The 12,540-nt window shown below is 46.3% G+C and overlaps 1 protein-coding gene across 3 annotated transcripts in view; it reads left to right on the top strand.

The window, feature by feature from the left end:
* The window catches only part of B3GLCT (beta 3-glucosyltransferase), a 117,406-nt gene that overhangs the window by 24,485 nt on the left and 80,381 nt on the right, over positions 1-12,540 (top strand). For all 3 annotated transcript variants that reach the window (XM_049646763.1, XM_049646764.1, XM_049646765.1), the window contains exons 3-4: positions 1,797-1,836; positions 7,792-7,901. In XM_049646763.1, the coding sequence (XP_049502720.1) occupies positions 1,797-1,836; positions 7,792-7,901 (150 nt within the window). The remainder of the gene's footprint in view (positions 1-1,796; positions 1,837-7,791; positions 7,902-12,540) is intronic.

Here is a 12,540-nt window from a genome sequence, read left to right on the forward strand (position 1 = left end):
GTAGCATGTGACAGAACTCTCTTCCTTTCTAAAGCTGGATAATATTCCGTGGTGCGTCTACGCCATATTTTCTTTACCCACTCCAGTGCTACTTTTAGATCGAAACTTTCGAATTTTCAGTGATCCTCATCTGCCAGCCAAAGCTGTGGAGCAGGCAGTGTGGCCGAGGGGTGGGCAGCAGGTTAAGGGTGAAAGCCGGGTAGCATGTCCGGTTCTCAGGCGGGTGCTGCTTCTCCAAGGGCGGGCTGTTGTCCTGGCCAACGGTGGCATTTAGAGCGTGTGGAAGATGCAGTGAGTCTATACCTGCTGGCTTATGATAACCCGGCTTTGGTTCAGCACAGGTAGAGAAATGGCTTAAGTGTTCCAGCACTTTTTAGGGTTTTTTTCCCCCCAAAAAGTCTGTATTTTATCAAGGTTAAGTGACGTGTCACTGGATCCCGAGGCATAACAAATGAGTCCATAATAAGTATGGGGTTCTTCTCCACTCAGTGGTATTTCTATTCTTGAGACAAAGATCATTTCAGGAAATGCTGCCAAAGGTAGACACTCTCCTGTGTTTTGCTCTCTCTCCTCCCTGTCTCTTGTCATGGTCCCTTTGGCGTTTTGAGAGGATACCTCTCTGTGTGGCTGTATCTTGGCTTTTAAACTGTTCCCGGTTTTGTTGGCAAAGGCTTACAAGTACGTTTCTTGTTGCAGTCTGTGAAGAAAATTGAAGGATGTCTGCCGCTGTCCAATTGTTATAATTATAGCAAATGACAGTCGAAAGCAGAAAAGGGCAATTAGAGAGAAAATTCCTTCCTGTCTGCTGGAGAAGACAAGGAAAATGGCAGATTTAGCTGCTTACGCTTTGCACTTTGTCAGAGAAATATTTTTTTTAATGTTTATTTGAGAGAGAGAGAGAAAGAGTGTGTGTGTGTGTGTGTGTGTGTGTGTGTGTGTGTGTGTGTGTTGGGGGAGCAGGGGAGGGGCAGAGAGAGTGGGAGAAAGAATCCCAAGCATGCTCCCCGCCGTCAGCGCGGAGCCTGATGTGGGGCTCCATTTCATGAGCCATGAGATCATGACCTGAGCTGAAATCAAGAGTCCGACACTTAACCGACCGAGCCACCCAGGAGCCCCACCAGAGAAGTCTTTCAGGAACCCCTCCCCTGATCTACCCGGGATCGGGAACAGGTATTTCTTTGCTCGCGTCCAGATTTCTATGTCCAGAGCTCCGCTCTAAGAAGCCCCTTCCGTGCTCCTGAAGTCTCATGAACCAAAGGCTGAGTGCCTCCTGGGGCCTTGCTTAGGCCCCCGGTGCCGCTCCTCAGGTGGGAGAGAACATGGCGGTGATGTTCTGGATGACAGTATGTCTGAGCCCACGAGATGATAAGTACCATAATTAGTGGAGGTCCTCTTCATGGGAAACACACACTCGCGGCATCGATACGGTCTCCGTTCGGTTTGCCATGCGTTTGACTTTACGGGGTTTTAAGTGAACTCTCCCAAGACCAGTGGGAACCAGTTAAGTGTTAGCTCCATTTGATACAGGAGGCGAGAGGCCCAGTGACTTGCCCAAAATCACGTAGGAAAGGGGTAGCCCCGTAGGAGGCTCCCACCAGGAGGCAGAAGTACGTCGTTGCTGTTCCCTCCCTCCTAAGTTTTCGTCTGTTTCGTTAGGGAGCATTGTCAAGCTCTTGTCGTCCGCGTCGTCCCCAAATGTTGCTGCGTGCCGTTCATATGTATTTGGTGTTTTGCTAGCTATGGTATACGACGAGACTTAACCTGACTTACCTTCTTCTCTTTTGTCTAAAATACAGAATTTGGAGAAAGGTGGTATCTCAAGGAAGAGTGACGTAGGTAAGTAATGACTTTTTTTTTTTTTTTAACTTATGAGTGTGTGCCCAGGTACGTTTCTTATAAATTATATTTCAGTGAAGTGAATTTCTCCTTCTGATTTTATTTATGAGGTGAAGATCGCTGTGCAAATGTTCTGGTCTCTCCCGAAGACACGGGGAGAACACTTTTCAGATTGACATAGTGGCTCGTGATTTGTATTGGAAACGACAACTCGTATGTTAGATTTGATGTCCTTGGCCACCATTTGGTGAGTTTCCAATGAGGGCAGACGGCTATGCGTGGTGGCGGCTGTGGGGGCCGCGGAGGTGAGCAGGGCGCAGTGTCTGATGTGAGAGGCCCGCTGACCTCGGCCTGGAGCCAGAGTCACTTGTTGACGGGCAGACACTGTTTCCCCTACAGGTTAGCTTGCCAATCACTTCTGTCAAACCCATCCCGAGAACCCTGGCGCAGAAGCAGCGACTTGTGACTTTGTGGACACCCCTACACTTCCATCCCGGCCCGAGTTCACCCTATTTTGTCCTCCCTTTCAGGATATTGTAAGCATCTTCAGAAATGTAACCACGACATCAGTTTCTCCTCCTTCTTCTTCTCTCTCCTCCTTCTTCTCCTCCTCCTCCTCCTCCTCCTCCTCCTTCTTCTTCTTCTTCTTCAGCTGTGAGAAATATGCCTCAGTGTGAGAGCATAAGACTGATGTCTGCATGTTGGGTCTCTTCCCAAAGGGTGTGAACTTTGTCGATGTCAGTCATCCTAGGGTAGGCCATGGAGACCCACAAGGTGGGCCTTGGACAGGAGGGGAAGGGTACACTTTCCTCTCTAGGCCTGCCTTGTGTGGGGCTGGGCTCTGCAGGGTCTAGATGGCAGGAGAGGCTCCCCGGGTGGAAGGGGCAGGATGGCCTGTACTGGGGCCCGGGCATGCAGGGGACCACGGGGCATGGGTCGGAGACTTCCGCTCTGAGACTGCGTATTTAAGGAGCGACGTTGGGTCATTGCCTTTTCTTCTTTGTATCACGACACCCTGTATGGCTCAGCCACTCCTCCCCACGTGGAGATGTTCTGTCAGCTGTCAACCCTTGTGGGTTGGGCATTGGTTTATTCTATGGGAGCTGATAGGGCTCCTTATAGAAAATGGTTATTAAATGAACTAATGATGCTAGTCTGGAACATGGGCTTGAAAGTGCCAAGGGGAAGTTGCCTGGATAAGTAAGTCAACATCCTTGCTCTGACAAGTGGTCAAATCTAGTGATATGTACCTTGGTATCAGCATGTCCGAACAAGACCCAGGAGGCTTATTTGCCCACAGGGTTAACATGGGTCTGCAGGCCCCGGGTGGGGGGCCTATAAAAGCAGCCCTCCCAGAAGGATCAGAGTCGCGGCCGACTCCCAGGGCCTCCTCCCAGGGCAAGGAGGCCTGCTTTCTGTTTGGGCTCACTGCCTCGTCAGTAGATTCATGGGCGAATGTCGTTCTCACCAAGTAAAACACAATTGGAGTGGCTCTGCACGTGTGTGTGTGTGCGCGTGCGTATTTAAGGTCTCTAGCGCTTTTGCTTTTATCAGAAGAACCCCACGCTATTTCCTGTCACGATGAAATCCGTGTTTCTAGATGACGTCTGACCAGGAAAGACTGGCTATTCGTAGAGCGGTTGGCACGTGATAGGTGCTCAGCAGCTGAAGAATAGAGAACATTCGTTTGCTTTTTCTTCGAAGAATGTTTCTCCCTCAGGGATCTTCTCTGACCACCTCCTTGGTTCTGTCACCTTTCCTTAATGCTCTGCAGCTCACCCTTGGTCTCAGAACCGCAATGGTCATTTCCTAGCCTTGACTGACTTCCTTTTCTTCCTTTCTAGACCACTATGCCCCTCATTATTGTCAGGCACTTAGTGGGCAACCTGTTTCTTCTGCCTTCCTGGAGGAGAGCAAGGGCAGTCCGTCTTGAGTTGTGACGGTGTTTGCTGATGGCAGATGGCAGTGAGTTCAGAGTAGTTCAAGGGAAGTGATGAGGAACTAGTAGGATTGTCTTACTTAGCTCCACTGACTGGGCAGTGGGAGCTCAGGAGTCAGAGAGTGGGGGCAGCACAGGAAGAGAAGACGGCGGCCAAGGTGGGCCCTGGGGTCTGGACTCAGCCAGAATGTGACCCAGTTTGGGGGGCTTAGGATCTCTGTCAGCAAAATAGTTCTTGCAGCTGCTGTAAAGAACATCAGTAAATTAAGCGTACAAGTGATTTTCAGCACCTAACTGTGCTAGCCTGTTTGTTTGTTTGTTTGTTTGCTTGTTTTTCCTGGAATGGAGGTGGGGCTGAATGGCGTGTGATTGATTTTCTGTCATTCGTTATTAACAGGGCTTTAGGAACTGGGTTGGGTAGACCCTTACTTTTTTGTCTCCTCGCTAGTAACTGCCCCATGTGCATCCGACTTCCTAGCCATACTCGTTACTGTGTTCAGGGCCATAATTCCCCTTGCTGTCCCCTCTGTCGGGAAGGTCCTCCCATCCCTTCTTGGGGCATCCCCAGGACACAGTGTCCCTGTCCCTTCTTCTCTGGGATCCCGGATGGCTCCGTGGCCCTTCCCCAGTTCGAAAGCTGCTAATCTCTAGCTCCACCCTTAGTGTGGCACTTGTCCTTCGTGCTCAGATCTGGCTGAGCCAGCCTCCCTCTCTAGACCCAGCTTCCCTCTCTAACTTTATCGTGGACTGTTCCCTTCATCTTTTTCTCAGAAATGCTTGACAGATTCACCTACTCCTGATGCTGCAGAGATAAGGCGGGCCGTGGGCTCTGTGATAACCCCACTTCCTTCTCTGCCACTGCTCTGCTACCCTCTGTGCCCGAGTCTGCAGAAAATCGCTGCATTTTATTTATTTATTTTAAATTTAAAAACATTTTTAAAAATTATTTTCTTATTTTGAGAAAGAGTGCAAGTGGGGGCGGGAGGGGGGAAGGGGGAGAGAGAGAGAGAGAGAGAGAGAGAGAGAGAGAGAGAGAGAGAATATATCCCAAGCAGTTTCCACACGGTCAGTGCACAGAGCCTGACATGGGGCTTGAACCCGTGAAACCGTCAGATCATGACTTGAGCTGAAGTTGGATGGTTAACCGACTGAGCCACCCAGGTGCTCTGAAAATTGCTGCATTTTAAAGGGAACTCAGGAAAGGCCCCTTTCCAGGAGCTCTGCTTGCACATGTCCCCCCTCTGTGCTCCCTCAGTTTTGCACTTGGCTCCATATTGGAATGGCTGCCTTCTGCCTCCTGCACTAGACTCAGGCCCGGATGTGATGGGACTGTGCTTGCTCACCTCTGTGTGCCAGAGCCTTGCACTCAGCACAGGCTTCGAGATGTTTGCTGGGTGAGTGCACCTAGCGTGCGTGATCAAGGCATGAGCAAAAGGAAGGTGATGGTTTCTTAGATGCAGAAAAAACAAATACAGCTCATAGCACACGACTCGGGCATAAGCAGAGGGGAATAACTCCCTTTTTTTCTTCTTGCAAAGGCTCTTCTCCACATGGAGGAACTGTTGTCTTTGTGGGAACAGTGGGAGTTTTGCTGATCTGGTAGAAGAAATGGCAGGAGTTGATTACTGCAGGATTAACGTTTTGGCAGATGGATTTGCTCTTTTAAAACCTCTGTTACGAATTATTGTGAACATACAGGAAGCTACAAAGAGTAATACAGTGATATCCAGGTAGTTACCACCTAGTTTAAGGAATAAAATACTCCTAACACAGCTGAAGCTTTTTTACTATTATCTTGATATGGTGTTTATAGCATTCTCGTAATCTTTTATATTTTTACATCATACATGATATATATGCACCCATATAGTATATATCCATCTTCTATATATTTGTGTGTATCTTTTCACAAACGATTGATTTATATAGTTGTGCCTTTGTGGCTTTTTTTTTTTTTCAGTCTATACGACTCATCTATAATATCCATCTGGATCGATGCAGTTTTTATTGCTGTATAGTATTCTAATTTGTGTATCTTGTTAGCGGGTTTTGAGTTGCCTCAAACTTTTTCCTTTTACACCGTCCTGCTGTGAGCTCTCCTGTCCTATATCCTTGTTTTTACACGTATGCAAGTTTCTCAAGGATGATTAGTAGGAGTGGAGTTTCTGGGTCATTGGGAATGTGCATCTTCAGCTCTATTAAATTTTGCAAAAATCATTCTCTGAAGTTTATTCCATTTTTAACAAAAGCAAGCCTTGATCACCCCTTTTTTGATATGTCACTTACATTAATGTTTCAGATGTAGTAGATTGAAAATTACATTTCAGTTGAAATATAAGACACCCGTTTAAGGCTTATCTGTGTGTCCTATTTATAGAGCCAAGAAGCTGATTTGAAATAGAGGCAGGTATGTGGAATGTTCATATGTATATAAATTCCTAAAGGAAAAGAATTAGGTCATATTCAGTAGGTTGTTGAGCATTTCCTTTTAAATTTTTTATTGAGTCTTAACCAAAGAGCATTTTGGCTTATTTTTAGGATCTAGATGGCTCATTGTGGAGCTATTTGTTGTATGAATATCGGAGTGAGTGAATAAATGAGCGGAACTATAGAACTGAACAGAAGAGCAATAAAATATAATGGAATAAAATTAAAACCAGATTATGTCCCTGAGTCGAGCTGTTAAAGGGAAAGGCACATGGCGGGGGTCAGGTCACCACGTTCGTTGCTGTAAACCTGGCTGGAGGCAGCAGTTTACGTGAAGTCTGCCTTCTGCCAACACACGATGGCCGTTTCTATGTGTTGCTTTATTGCAAGCTCAGAACCTCATGTGCTTCTCTGCCGTGGGGACTGAGCAACACTCTTCACTGGCAAGACCTCCGATAGTCGTCCCCGGTCAGGTGGGCCTAGCGTGCGAGGTTTCCTACTTTGCTAGCCGTTGCAAGAAAGTTGGCCGCCCTGAGGTGAGTCTCTAGACGGCTGGCAAATATTTCCAGTGTTGTTGGAGACGGACTTTTATGCCACGCTTCTTGCTAACACCCTGCTGCTGTGGAATTGTGGCTGTTTTCCTGGAGATAACACTTCATTCGGGCTAGGTGCCTCGGGAAGCAGGGTAGAGATTATTGAGGTATTTATTTGCAAGCTCTTGTGAGCTCATGGGACAGAAGCAGCCACTGGTGAATGTCACCTTGAAGAGTCATCCAGAATATTCTTGAGGTAGTACGTACGTCTGCGAGGGCTGCTGAATCGAGGTACCGCCAGTTGTGTGGCTTAAACAGCAGAAATCTGCCTCACAGTTTCAAAGGGTAGAAGTCTCCGATCAAGGGGAGGGCAGGGGTTGCTTTGTTCTGAGGAACTTTCTCCTCGGCTTGTAGATCGCTGTCTTCTCCCTGTGGCTTTGTATCATCTTCCTTCCATGCGTCTGTGTCCACATTTTCTCTTTTCACCAAATATGATCAGGTGAGCACCTCCACTAACGACCTCACTTTACCTCGATTACCTTTGTGAAGACCTGGGTCCAAATAAGGTCACATTCTGAGGTCCTGGGCATCAGGACTCCAGCATACGCGGTTTGGGAGACACGCTTCAACCCATAACAGCAACAGTACAATGGAGGATAATGTGGAAATTTTTGGAAGGCTCGTGGCACACAAGATTCTCAGCTGCTGGGGAGGCTAGTGTTCTAGACATTCTCATACTTTCTCACGTTCATAGTCATTCTTTGGACAGATGCAGGTGTGGACTCACGGTTTGTTACCACAGGTTTGATCTAGGACAGCGAACTCATTTACCTGCTCACTTTTTTTTTTTTTTTTTTTTTTTTTTAACCTGCTCACTTCTAAGGGAGGATGTTTCAGAGATCATTGTAAAAAGAGATTTTGTCACTGTGATTACATTTAAATCGATTTTTCCCCCCTAAGAGTTTATAGCCTGAAGGCTTGCCTTGTTTTTAAGTTTATTTCAGTTGCTGAAAAATAAATACCTGAAAAAAAATTTGTTTTTTCCTTTGGTTCTAGATTTAAAAGGAATTGTATTTGTCATCCAGAGTCAAAGTAATTCTTTTCATGCAAAGAGAGCAGAACAGTTAAAACAAAGCATCTTAAAGCAAGCGGCAAATCTTACACAGGTAGGTAGCGATGGCTGGGATGTCTGCTCCTTACTTCTTTGTTGATACATTTGTGTTTTCCAAAGTACTCCATCTATAGAGAATCAGTTTCATTCAGATGAAAATAACTCGTCTGACTTGTTTTGCCTATTTTATATTGACTGGTGTTTAAAATGCCCTAGTTAATTCCTAATGCTCCAAGCATCATCTTCTAAATTTTTCTGATTTTGTTAAATTTAAGAGACTTATGTAATTGTGTAGGACTGTTGTGATTTTGCCATATAGTATGAGAAAAAGAGGGGGAAGGAGTAACATTTTAAAAGCAGGGCTTAAAATAGCAGAGATAATTAATGTTCAAAATTTTAGTACCAGGTTCTAAGGCAATTTCATGTTGAAGTAACATTTTCATTAACCTTAGTGTGATGTTTCCTCCGTGAGTCTCTTAATCTCTTTTTTTAATTGGATATCATTAATTGAGCCTTTGAGTTGATTTGTAATGTAATATCCAAGAAGGATTAAGAAGAGAAAGATCGACCCATGCAGGTACATTTTAATAATATTTAAAATAGGCATGAACTGAATCTAAAGCTGTTATGAGTAATGCTGGCAGGTTGAGTAAAGGAAGACCTACCTTCTTCTCTTCCCACAGAGGTGCTTTCTTCTTTAGCCGAGCAAAAAAAAAAAAAAAAATTCCTCCAAGCCTACTCGCCACACTGCGTTACCATGGCCTTCAAGACAGAAGTGCTTGTCTGTAGATAAATGCCATCCCTCAGCTCTCTCGGCATCGCTTTGATGGGAAATGTGCTTTCTTTCTGTTGGTGGGTGCTGGGATAAATAAAGGATTGGAAATATCAATGGAAAAATTAGCAGCCTTAATGGGATTCAAGGCAGAGACGCTGCTGAGAATAAGGTTTAGTTGTGCTTAATCTTTAAATGCTTTACATATACAAGTCATCCAACCTCCCAGCATCCTCGTGAGGACGGGTCCTTTGTTTCCCTACTTGGAGCATTGTACCTTCTCGAGGGAGACAAAGACTTACGTGCCAAAAGCAGATTTTTTTTTTTTTGGTAACTGGCTCTAGGAGCAGCTTGATGGGTTTAAAATTCTTCCTTGTCTGGAAACCCAACTTTTGAAGATTTTCTTCTACTAAACCTTGTCTGATTTCATCAGAGAGGCAGACGAGCGGCAACCTCGACTGGTCTTCCGTTCGCTCTGGTAAAGGCACTAGTGGAGCTGCTAAGCCAAGGCCGTGGCGGGGAGGATGGGGAATCGGTAGCCTGAATAATCCCTCACTTGGGTCCAGGCAGGCGTTAATGGAATTTTGCTCAGTCGGGCCTTGGCAGTTACCCCAAATCGTGGAAGCAGTGATGACATCAGGACAGAGTTACGTGTGGCTTACTCATATATGAATTAAGAGCATGTGTATCCCTACGTGCCCGTAGGTGTCCTTGCTCTCAGAAATACCTTCCCTCTTACAGAGGCAGAGTCATGTGGTTTAGATTCTGTGTCTCCCCCATTTACTCCGGGTGACTCGGCTTTTGCTTCCTCCGTCGCACCTTAAACCTAGAGGGCAGGTCAACATATGGCAGTTGAATCGAATCCAGAGGAAATTGAACAAATTAAGATTAAAACTTACTTTAAGTAGATTATGTTACCCATTTGAACATTTTTTTGTTAATTCTTAAATTGATAGTGGTCAAAACCCCTCTCCTATTAACTAAAATAGCTATGTGACCTCTCCCAGTGAAACTAGAGTGTAGGGAAATGAGTAAAAAGAAATTGAGTCTGACTTGGGGCTAGGGAAATGTGATCTCATGGGTGAGTGAGTCTTTGAGGGACCATGTGGAAAAGAAGCCAGGTCAAGGCAGCAGCGTGTTGTGCAGGAGGTGGGCAGTGTGGGTGCCAACCTGGAAGGTCAGGTAGGGACCTGACCACAGAGGAGCTGTGTGTCCTGTTAAGGACCCAGACCTTTCTCAGGACCTCTCAGGATGCCCTCTGGGCATTTGAGAAGTGTTTCTTAGAGATCCAAGACATGGCAGTACACTCGGGAGGAGCCCGCAGTCACTGTTACTGAAAGCACCCCCCCGGGGCAAACATGACTGGTAGGGAGAGCCATTAGGCTCAACCCGTTGGGTCTGCGTTTAAAGCCGTCACTCTGGTGGTTGTGAGGAAGGCAGCTGAGCAGACCCAAGACCGGGGCAAGGAGCCTAATCTAAGGTCCTTGGACCCATCCAAGCTAACGTGGCCTGAAATGGGGGTGTAGACCGCTGCTGGTGCTTTGTCACAGGCAGTTTGGGAAGTGCCGGGCCGGGGGTGAGGAGTGGAGCTGGGGGGAGTGGGGGCAGTCGGGGGTGATTTGAAGCCACACCCGGGGAGTTTGGGCGAAGGCCTCAGGAGGCGTCAGGACCAGTGCCCCGCTAGGTCTGGTGTGAAGGGACGGGGCTACCATCTGAGGTGGCGGATGGGATTGGCAGGTTTGCAGGGTGCAGATGACTTCCGGTTGCTATAGATGAAGTCTCAGGTGGAGGTGTCAGCTGCCCGAGCCTGGATTTTGTTCGCTTTAAACTCAGGAGAAACCTTTGACCCGAAGGTGGTGGATTTGGAATCGGGAACGTACCCAGGTAGTAGCTGAAAGCCCGAAGGTGCTTTCAGGGGAGCAGTGGGAGCCTGGGAAAAACCAGGATCTGGGGGCCTGGCAGAGTGGGAGCAGTTTCTGGGGAGACAGAAGGAGTGCGTGAAACACAGAAGGTGCGTTGTCTGATGTCAGGGAACCTGAAGGAATAGCCTTTCAAACAGCGATCAATACTACTCTGTTCCCAAGACAGAGCTTGTAAGAGAGGGTCTCAAAACGTCCATTTCACTGGGTTCGTCTTGTGCGCCTGTCCTGCCTGCGCACTTACCTCGAGGGAGGCATCCACACCCAGAGTGCTTTGCCGGCGCAGACGCTGTTGTTATTGTTATTCTTCATTGTGGTAAGAAAAAAAAATAACATAAAATTTGCCCGCAAACGTTTTTAAGTACTGTAAAGTGCATTCACGTTGTGTAACCAACTTCCAGAACTTTTGTCTTTCCAACGGAGACTTCATACCCGTTAAACAACAATTGTACATTTCCTTTTCCCTCACCTCTTGGCAACCACCTACTTCCGCTTTGTCTCTGTGAATCTGACTGCTCTATGTACCTCCTATAAGTGGCATCTTACAGTATTTGTCTTTTTTTTTTTTTTTTTTTTTACCGGTTTATTGTACTTAATGTGGTAATGTTGTCAAGAGGTTCATCCATGTTGTAGCCTGTGACAGGGCCTCCTCCCTTTTAAGTTGCAGGCTCCACGCTCGGTGCGGAGCCCGACTCGGGGCTTGACCTCACGACTGTGAGATCACGAACTGAGCCAAAATCAGGAGTCAGGTGCTCGACCGACTGAGCCCCCCGGGTGCCCCTGCCTCCTTTTTAAGGCGGAATATTATTATTGTTACTTTGACAGCCTCTCCTCCGTGTCTTCTCTGGTAACCTTGGTCTACCATGACGGCTGTTTTCATCCACGGGCACTACTTTCTGGGGTGCTCTTTTGGTATTCCGCATGGGCTCCCCCGCAGTGCCCTTTCTCCTCTCGGGCATCTGTCCTGCCTTCAGAATCTGGAGGGAGGCAAGACCTCTGTACCTCTTCTTGTCTCCCCCTGCGGCACCTAGCGTAATGCCACACACCGACAGTGTTAGGAACGGTTATTTTCACGGATACGTTTTTCTCAGCTTTTAAAGCTTAGAAAGCAGTTCCATTTCACTGAAGTATATACCTCTTCTAGCACTTTAATTTATGCTTGTGTTTTCAGTTTGCTTATACTTAATTTTTATTGTCCTTTACGTTTACAGTTTGCAGTTTAGACATGTTTAGTAGGTGCCTTCGATTGCCACTAGGTGGCAATGTTGGTTTTACGTTTAAAGACCCGTAATTAAGCAACATCATTAAGCAAACCCTTCTTTTCCAGCATTTAATTTCTGTGATAATAAATGGAGTCTAGACTAAAGCAATAAAGAAGCTTCCCTTTAATTGTAAGGTAGTCTATTTTTCTTATTCTGAAACTCTTTCCTAGGATGGAAGTCAGCTACGAATACTGAGGTAGTTTTGACAAAACTTTTAACACTTGGATTTAGTTTGCTCCTAAGATCCAGCCTTTTCGTAGCTGAAATGGCCAGAAAGATTTTAGAGTCTGCAACCGGACCTGATATTGGTTCATTTTTTCTCCTTATAGGGTTTTTTTTTTTTTTTTTTTTTTTTTTTTTTTTTATGCCACGTATGTGATTAAAAGGTGAATTTTAAAGATCCAAAGACTTGTTGACAGCTAACATAGGGTCTACAGACAATACTTGGGGCAATGGCGAGCTCGCCTGATCTAGAACTACATGAACACTGAGCAATAAGGTTAAATTCAGAGAATTAAATGTTGAGATGCACAAATCACGGGGGGGGGGGGGGGGGGGCAAAGCCCCTTTAAGAGGCAGGTATGGTTCCCTGCTTAAAATTGATCTGGGACTTGTTCTTCGAAATTGACATATTCTTGAGAAAGAATTGACAGCTAATTCATCAGCCATGGGAGGGGAGAAAAGGAGAGTCTAAGACAGAGGTTGTCAGGACCTCCCCAGCACTGTGATGGGGAGCTTGCT

Source organism: Panthera uncia, assembly GCF_023721935.1.
Source record: "Panthera uncia isolate 11264 chromosome A1 unlocalized genomic scaffold, Puncia_PCG_1.0 HiC_scaffold_16, whole genome shotgun sequence".
NCBI classification, from domain to species: domain Eukaryota; kingdom Metazoa; phylum Chordata; class Mammalia; order Carnivora; family Felidae; genus Panthera; species Panthera uncia.